General features: G+C 41.5%; 1 protein-coding gene across 6 annotated transcripts in view; it reads right to left on the bottom strand.

The window, feature by feature from the left end:
* Window positions 1-6,104: 6,104 nt before the first annotated feature.
* Rapgef4 (Rap guanine nucleotide exchange factor 4) overlaps window positions 6,105-9,197 on the bottom strand; it is a 293,101-nt gene continuing 290,008 nt past the window's right edge. For 4 of the 6 annotated variants that reach the window (XM_031370611.1, XM_031370609.1, XM_031370608.1 and 1 more), the window contains exon 28: window positions 6,107-7,337. In XM_031370611.1, the coding sequence (XP_031226471.1) occupies window positions 7,210-7,337 (128 nt within the window). In that variant the 3' untranslated portion in view covers window positions 6,107-7,209. Of the gene's footprint in view, window positions 7,338-9,197 lie in introns of all 6 variants that reach the window. The other 2 variants (XM_031370606.1, XM_031370607.1) reach the window with 1 other exon arrangement.

The following is a 9,197-nucleotide window of genomic DNA, read 5'->3' as shown; positions in this document are numbered from 1 at the left end:
AGGGCTCCAGTTTGGATGCTGAAAGGGTGTTAGACAGACGGTCATGACTGCTGTCCAACAATTTAAATGTATTTGATCCAGAATAACTTGGCTTCAGTGTATGAGAACCAACTCTGAGTTACCATGGAACCAAAGAAAGAGAAGAGCTCTCAGGTTACACAGAATGCAATTTATTGGGAGGATTTACTGAGAAAAGCCTGGACAGAGGCAGCAGCAAGGTGGTACAGAGCTCTTTAGCTTAGGTCAAGGGAAGAGCATATGCAATGCTCGGGTCAAAAGTGACTTAGCCCAAGCCAGAATGTATAATGCCTGGTTTATCTTAAGCTCATCTCAGAGTCAACTACATTCCTGGCTCCAGGGTCTGCTTGTAAAGTCCCATCTACCACTCCAATTACTCTGGCTATTTCTGGTCTGCTGGGAAACTAAGCAGAAAACTGGCCAGTGTTACTCTGGTGCAGTCATGCAGTTGCAACTGAAGATGGCTAAAGTGGTGTGGGGGAAAAATCCCTATAGCGGAATGGCATTGGATTGCTTACTTAAAAAAAAAGTTTTAAATGGTCAGTTTTAGTTTCTTGTATTTTATCATAATGAAGTTGAAATATGTCCATCAAAAGGTTAAGGTGAATAAAGGGTGTATGATTGTAGGTTTGTTTGTTTGTTTATTTGTTTGTTTCAGCTCCCTTTGACCTTCCTCCCAATCTGCACAATACTGTAACTAAGGTATGGTGGGTAGCACACCCCATAAATCAGGGTGCTGTGACAGATCAGAACAAGGGACCTATCTTCTAAGACCTCACCAGTCCAAGTTCAACTCTGTTCTTCCATGTCTGCACACTATCAAATAAAACACGAAGGTGTGGAGGGCCAGCATGCTCTTGTCTTCCTTAGCTCACCACTACATCATTGAGTATTCTTAGCCATGATCCCTGTAGGCACCTGAGCTTCCTAGCCCTTGCTACCAATATCATTTCCATCTTATAGCAAATTCTCTTCCTCCTCTCCTTTAGAGCTCAGCTCAACTGTCAATTCCACTGGCCACATTTTCCTCACCTCAGGCATTTAAATCCTCATGTTGCATGCTAAGATCATTAACATCCCATGAATTTTTTTAAAAAAGATTTATTTATTTATTTATTATGTATAAGTACACTGTAGCTGTCTTCAGACACTCCAGAAGAGGGCATCAGATCTCATCATAGATGGTGGTGAGCCACCATGTGGTTGCTGGGATTTGAACTCAGGACCTCTGGAAGAGCAGTTGGTGCTCTTAACCACTGAGCCATCTCTACAGCCCCTTGAATGGGTTTTTATATGTGTCTTTCTGATTATGCAAGTGGCTTCTTCTGTTTCACCCCACTCTATGGTAAGCTTTATGAGAAGAAGAACTCCCTGTGGCTTGTTGCAGCATTGGATCCCGAGTCTGTAGAGACCTCACAAAATACTTGAGATTTGAGGAAGAAAATTATATTTTGGCTCATAGTTAGTAGTTCCAATCCAAAGTCCTTTGGCCTCAGTGCCCTATGGCCTGTTGGGGCACATGGTAGAGGAAGCTCCTGGCATCAGGATTGCCAGGAAGCAAAGAGCAAGAAGAGAGGCTTGATTCCTAGCAACCCTTGCTCCCAGTGACCTCACTTCCTTCCACAGGCTCCACCTGTTAAAGGCTCCCCCATGACCTCAATTCCTTCCATACGTTCCACCTATTAAAGGTTCCACTATCTCCCAATATCACCATGACCTGGGGGCAAGCCTTCAATGTAAAAGCACTTCAGGGACATCCAAAATCCAAACTATAGCACATGTTAATCATTGCCTGCTAATGAATCAGTGGAACCAATGAGCAAATAGAAATAATGACCAACAATAGTTGAGTTAAAGGTTTTCTCCAATTTGTAAGTAAAGGCTGCTGTGGCCTGCTCATGCAACACTACACTGTGCTATGTAGGACAGATTCAAATTACTCAGAAGCAAGACGTGTAATGGATTTTAGATCGACAACAAAGGAAAAGCTATTCAAGGCAGGGGCTCATTTTACCACACTGTTTCCTCTATGCTGAATTTTTATTATTATCAGAAAGTACAATTTGAAAGCAGAGTGACACTTCTTTTAATTTTCTCACACTGGTAGTCATTGATCAGCATTCATAGCTTGAGAAGAAATGCCATTGAATTCAGGAGGGAAATGTATTTAACCTGCATGGCGTTCAAACGCTGCTGGGAAAGCTTAGCTACTGGACACTATGCCAGTGACCTTGCTGAGCAGTTACGTTAAACACTTAAATGTATAATTTTCTACTGGAGCTTTTGGGAAAAACATTCTCTTTCTTCCCCCCCCCCCCCACATCTTTCAGCAAACCTCATTATCCTTCTTATGACCCTGTAGGCATCTCATTTTCTTTTGGCTTGTTTGCAAGTTTTAAAATATTAACTGCTTCTCCTGAGTCAGGAAAGGTTGCCTGGCTACTACTGTGTACTTTTCAGAGTACTAATTTTTTGACCTCATCCTTTTTACCTTGAATAAAGGAATTTGATGTATTTATATATATATATGTATATATATATATATAAACAGTCTTAATTAAAACCTCTTATCTTTTTTTATGTATTAATTATTACTCTCATTTGGGAGACCAAGGTAATACACATGGGAGAATATGTATTAATTTTTAATAATGTTGAAAGTAAATTAAAATGAAGTTAGAATACGTCAGTCACCGTGGAATTGGGGAATGGTGCCAGTGTGCACAGGATAGCAGCTTATAAGGTCTGTAGGAATAAAGAAGAATTAGATCAAAGCAAGGAAGAATGCACAGTCGCCCTATTAATGATCTTTATAAATCATCTAGAAGTACACAACAGTAAAACCTTTGCAGCTAATTAAGGCCTATGATATAGTGAAACATTGAACAATCACGATTATAGGGAAATTCATTTTGTGATTTAAAAACATCATTGTGTAGTAAATCCAAGGCATTGTATGCATGTACTTTTGGGCAGACATCAATATTGCATGACATAGCTATTCTTTAGGGCACTGAAATATTATATAAAGAAATACAGAAAGCCATTTACCTGGTTTAGCATTTGGCAAGGTAAATTTTAATTGTGGGATGTTAAAAAAATTTACTTGGACTTCTCAGAGCCATTAATATATTAATGAGAACCAGTTCTGCTATGCAGTGGCCTGCAAATGTATTTGAAGATGGTGTCTTTGTTTTCTTGTCTTCATAGTTGTATTTCTGCTGATGGAGAAATAATGTGAACTTGTAAGACTGGTACAGTCTGGAACACACTCACACTATGGAAAAAAAATAGACTTACTAAACAAATAGGTCCATAGTGTAAAGAATGTTAGGTATCTCCTTAAAGCTTCACACTCAGAGATAGTATGGAATTGCACGCAGTTCCACAACCAGTGCCTCTTCACATCAGCAGCATTTTTGGTGGCTAAAAGGTGATGAGAGGGGTAAAGAAATATGGCCTCCCCATCTGTCTTAGTCAGGGTTTCTATTCTTGTATAAACATCATTATCAAGAAGCAAGTTCGGGAGGAAAGAGTTTATTCAGCTTACAATTTCCACATTGCTGTTGATCACTAAAGGAAGTCAGGACTGGAACTCAAGCAGGTCAGGAAGCAGGAGCTAATGCAGAGGCCATGGAGGGATGTTCCTTACTGGCTTGCTTCCCCTGGCTTGCTCAGCTTGCTTTCTTATAGAACCCAAGACTACCAGCCCAAGGATGGCACCACCCAAAGGGTTCATCCCCATTGATCACTAAGTAAGAAAATGACTTACAGCTGGACCTCATGGAGGCATTTCCTCAACTGAAGTTCCTTTCTCTGTGATAACTCCAGCTTGTGTCAAATTGATACACAGAGATCAGCCAGTACAATTGACCCCATGTCAACTTGACACACAAACACATCACTGTTAAGCCTCAATCCTTACTTTCTTATTCATCCCCAAGATCTAAATAACTTTAAAAGTCCCACAGTCTTTACATATTAAAAGTTCAATTCGTTTAAAATGTCCAATATCTCTTAAAATTCAAAGTCTCTTAACTGTGGGTTCTACTAAAATACTTTCTTCCTTCAAGAGGGAAAAATATCAGGGCACAGTCACAATCAAAAGCAAAAATCAAACTCCAACTGTCCAGTGTCTGGGGTCCAACTCATGATCTTCTGGGCTCCTCCAAGGGCTTGGGTCATTTCTCCAGCCCTGCCCTTTGTAGCACACATCTCGTCTTAGGTTCTAGCTGCCTGTACTCCACTGCTGCTGCTGTTCTTGGTGTTCTGTATCTCATGGTACTGGCATTGCCAAAACACTGCTGTCTTCCGCTGTAACTAGGCTTCACTAATAACCACTAATAGGCTCTCTTCATGGTGCTATGCCTCAACTCCTTTGCATGACCCCTTCAGTCCTGGGCCATCAAGTGCAAACTGAGGCTGCCCCTTCACCAATGGCCTTCCTTGGCCTCTCACTGTGCTGAACCTCAGCTGCTCTTCATGACCCCTTCATGCCTTCAAAACCAGTACCACCTGGGTGACTCTCACTCGTTACCAAGTCCTGCTGCAGCACAAGGTACAACCTTGGCTATCTTTGGAGCACAGCCTCTTTGTGCTCTCAGAAAACACTTCCCAAAAGATTTCACCTCAATGATGCGGGTCTCTTTGTAATCACCGCTAATTTCTTAGCTCCAGCTAACCAGCATCAATAGTCCCAGTAATGCAAAGGTTTTGCTTTAGTAGTTCTGGTATCTTGTTATCACAGCTGATTCTTCAGCCCCAGCTAACCAAAACCACAGAATCTTCATAATCAAAACAGCAATGGCCCTGATAAGAGTCTTCAATTTTCCCTTTGAAATTTCACAAGCCAGGCCTCCATCTTCTGTACTGTTCTCAACATTATCTTCCAAGAACCTACTACAGAACATCCCACAGAGCTCTTAACATCCCAGTGGCTCTTCTAGCTCAAAGTTCCAAGTCCTTCCACAGTTTTCGAAAACATGGTCAGGTTGTCACAGGAATACCCTACTATGCTGGTATCAATTTGTCTTAGTCAGGGTTTCTTCAGACACATCGCAAAAAGATTTATTTATTTATTTTTAATATGCTGTCTTCAGACACACCAGAACAGGGTTTCTATTCCTGCATAAACATCATGACCAAGAAGCAAGTTGGGGAGGAAAGGGTTTATTCAGCTTACACTTTCCACACTTGCTGTTCATCACTAAAGGAAGTGAGGACTGGAACTCAAGCAGGTCAGGAAGCAGGAGCTGATGCAGAGGCCATGGAGGGCTCTCCATGGAGGGCTTACTGGCTTGCTTCCCCTGGCTTGCTCAGTTTGCTTTCTTATAGAACCCAAGACTACCAGCCCAGGGATGGCACCACTCACAATGGGCCCTCCCACCTTGATCACCAACAGAGAAAATGCCCCACGGCTGAATCTCATGGAGGCATTTCCTCAACTGAAGTTCCTTTCTCTGTGATAACTCCAGCCTGTGTCAAGTTGACACAAAACCAGCCAGCACATCATCTAACACACAGGGGTCAGCCACATAGCAGAATGGACTATGATACAAGAGGCAACATGGAAGAATCACGAAGACATTTGGGTTAAATGAGAGAAGCCAGACACCAAAGGCTTGTATCACATGATTCCAATTGTAGGAGGTTCAGAGCAAGCTCCTGGCAACACAAAGTAGATGATGAGGGTTGCCTGGGTTGAGAAGGAGAGTGAGAGATGAATACTAATGACCAGCCCTCTGCACAGCCACGATCTGATGTCAGTGATAATTGTTGTATAACATCACGGACATACGAAAACTCACTAGATTATTTTGAGAGGGCGAGTTTTAGTATTAGTATATGAACTTATTTCGATTAAAACAAAACAAACAAATTCAGGCTGGGTTGTAGCTCTTGGTTTGGAGTGTGCTTAGCATGCATGTGGCCATAGGTTCAGTCTCTAGCACACACACACACACAAACACACACACACACACACACACACACACACACGCACACAAAATAAATAAATGAAAAAAAATTCCAGTACCCACAATATCGAAAGGTAACACTTACTGTATCAAAGACACTGACAATAAAAATATTTCTTGTCAAGTATATTTAGTGAAGATACTGGTTGTTATTTACAGAAGAGATATGTACATACAATTCCTATACATTAAATGTGGTCTAATTAAGAAAACAGAAAAAATGTACTCCAAAATTTCATACTGAATAAAATAAATAAAAAAGAATTATTTGGCACAATGTCTATTATGTAGCAAATAAATAACTTTATACCATTGACTGCATAACCTATTTACAATCTATCTGAAAGTGCAAAACAATTGCTGAAAATTAAGATTTTTGTAATAACATTTAAGTCCCAGAAAATATGTTTCTTTTTTTTCATCAGTAACAATAAATTTGTAGTGGAAAGGTTTCTAATGCCCAGGAAAATATTTCAATTTTGAAAAAATGTTTTGTGCATATTGTGCTCTTCTGAAATGTTACTTTCTATCTTAACGCTGGCGATATTAAGAACCTTGGTGTTTCTTAGTGGAATTCTTATGTATGTAATCCTGATTTGTAAGATTTTTAAATTTACAGTGTAAACATATTATTCTATAGATCATTCCAAAATTACAGACCAAACAGCCATAATGTTTCATAGTGTTGTGGTGAGGTTCCATTCCTTCAGAGGTAAGATTATGAAGATGGAGAATCATGACGTATAATTTGGACTTTTATGGTATCCTCAACACCCTCCCTAGACCCCAGACCCCAGACCCCAAATAAGGTGCTAAGTAAACAATTCATTCAATTATATCATCGCCGGCGCATCTGAGTCAAACCTATTCACAGCATAGTCTCCTGCTGCAAACAGCCTGGGAAGGGATGTCAAGGGCCTGATACATCCCCTGCCAAGGTTGTTTCTTCACGTGAGCCTGGCGGTGGCATGCTGACAATGAAGGAGGGTGACTATAACTGATGATTCCTAAGCTACAGCATGTCAGCATTAGACAAGTCAGATTGCTTCTCCAGTGTGGTCGGAAAGCAGGATGTAGCCCCGAGGGGCTCTCAGAATGGGCCTCTTGTTCATTTTGGAGAATTCTCTAGTAGGAACACAGTCAGTAGTAGCATACACAGCATCTTTGAAAGATCGTGGACTGGAGACAAAACATCACTCTGGGCACTTCAGATGTCTCATGGCCTGCGAGGCTCTAATCTGTGTGACATCTGTGATAAAGTTCTCTGGTTGTCAATCACATTTAATTGCCGTACATAACTCCGGACATCCTGATGGTTCTTATTAGCTTGAGCAGCATCCGGATCTGTTAAAAGAATAATAGCAGGCGAGTTGGCACTGGGTAATATCTGCATGTGAGATGTGGCTTTATTCCCCTCAATGACTTATTACATTTATCATACATTCCCTGGGTTCTGTCAAGACCTTTCCACACACTATTCACTGGAATATTTCTATTTGGTTGGTCCATGTACTTCCTTCTACCCTCCAATTTTCTTTTCTTCTCCGCCCGCCCCCGGAATCATTCTCTTTTGCACTGCACACACCACACACACACACACACACACACACACACACACACACACACACACACAGAGGCACCAAATCAAAAGGGAAGCACTTGTCTGATAGTCCTGGTGACAGGTGAAAATTGTTTTTCCTTTCCGGCTCACCTCTGTGTCTCCCATTCTGACTCCACCTCCTTTGATCCAGATGAAGACTAATGTCAAAGTTGGAGTTTCATTAGCAACTCGGAAAAGCACTTAACATCATGACTGATCTGAAGCCAGCCAGTGGGCATTGGGCCTCCTAGGCCCCCTTTGCCTGCATACACATACAGCACCACTCCAGCTGTATGCCCCTTGGCACAGCTTGAACGGGGTAAGGATACCTTCTGGCTAATTGGTGACTTCTAGCAAACTTTTCTTCTCTGACTTGACTTGCTCTGAAAGTCCACTGACTGTTTTATTTTATCTCTGGATGTAAGTACCTGGGCTATCAAGAGCTAAGTGGATTTATCTAAACCAGGACTCCAAGAAAATCTAATGTGCATAGTTCCTACACACGGTATATATAAGAAGGAGGAAGGGCAGATTCAACAGCAGAGCGGGAAACTGGAAGCAAACTACCTTGGGAAGTGAAGGAAATGCTTATGCATAACCCAGCCCTCTGCTGCAGTCCATGGGTCACTCTCCTGGGGCTCACTCGCTTCTCTAGTAGTACATAGGAGCGGCCAAGCTGGAATCTGGACTCTGGACCAGAGTTCTTCCCTCCCACCCCTACTGCTTTCTGAAGTCCGGTTGCTCCTGTTAGCTCCACCCACTACTCCACCAGACAATTAGACCGCCATCTGCGTAAAGGGTTGGAGGGGGGTGAAGCAGGTCTGAGCACAAAACGCAAAGACAAGCTACAAAGGCCCCTGCTCGCTGTAAGAAGAAACTCATCAGTATAATTATCACATATAAATAATTCCACAGTGAACCACAGAACACATTGTGCTTAATTTCCCCTGCTTCCCACTGGCAGTGTACTCTGCATGTACAATATACTGTAATTACATTGTACACAGCCCCACGATGTTTATGAATCTATTCCTATAGCTTTATCTATAGATTGTTGACTTCAGAGCCCAGCAGCTGTTGTTTACCAGCACTTGCTGATAAGTTCAACAAATGTACTGGAAATTTTTTTTTTTTTTTAAATCCCCTCACTTCTCTCAAAGATGTGGAAGAATGTAGGATTTACTGCCAAAGAGGCTGTGGAACAAAGCTGATCCTATTACTGCTTCTCTTTGGTTTTGGAACCTCCCTGAGAACCCTCCTCGAGGCTCTGAGCACATGGGATTTTTTTGTATGTAATTTCTTGAAATCCCCGGAAGGGCCGTGGCTTCTGGGTTATAGAGCTTGTTGTAACTGGTACTGTTTTCTCCTCATTTTCAGCTAGTTTATGGCTATATCTTTTACACACATAGCACATTACTATAGGAAAAGATATAAGACACTTGAATTCAGGCAGAATTCACATAGAAAGGTTTGGTGACATGTAAGATTATTCTCATTTTTAGAAGCACAAGAGCATGGTTGTTTGAATTAACGTTTAGAGCTCTTCTCACTCCCTAAGCCATGACTACTTTCTACGATTGTTTTTTTTTCTCTTGAACATCAAA

The sequence above is a fragment of the Mastomys coucha genome, unplaced genomic scaffold (genome assembly GCF_008632895.1).
Source record: "Mastomys coucha isolate ucsf_1 unplaced genomic scaffold, UCSF_Mcou_1 pScaffold15, whole genome shotgun sequence".
Taxonomy (NCBI): domain Eukaryota; kingdom Metazoa; phylum Chordata; class Mammalia; order Rodentia; family Muridae; genus Mastomys; species Mastomys coucha.
The sequence above is the reverse complement of the archived record's forward strand: the minus strand, read 5'-3'. Positions and strand labels throughout refer to the sequence as shown.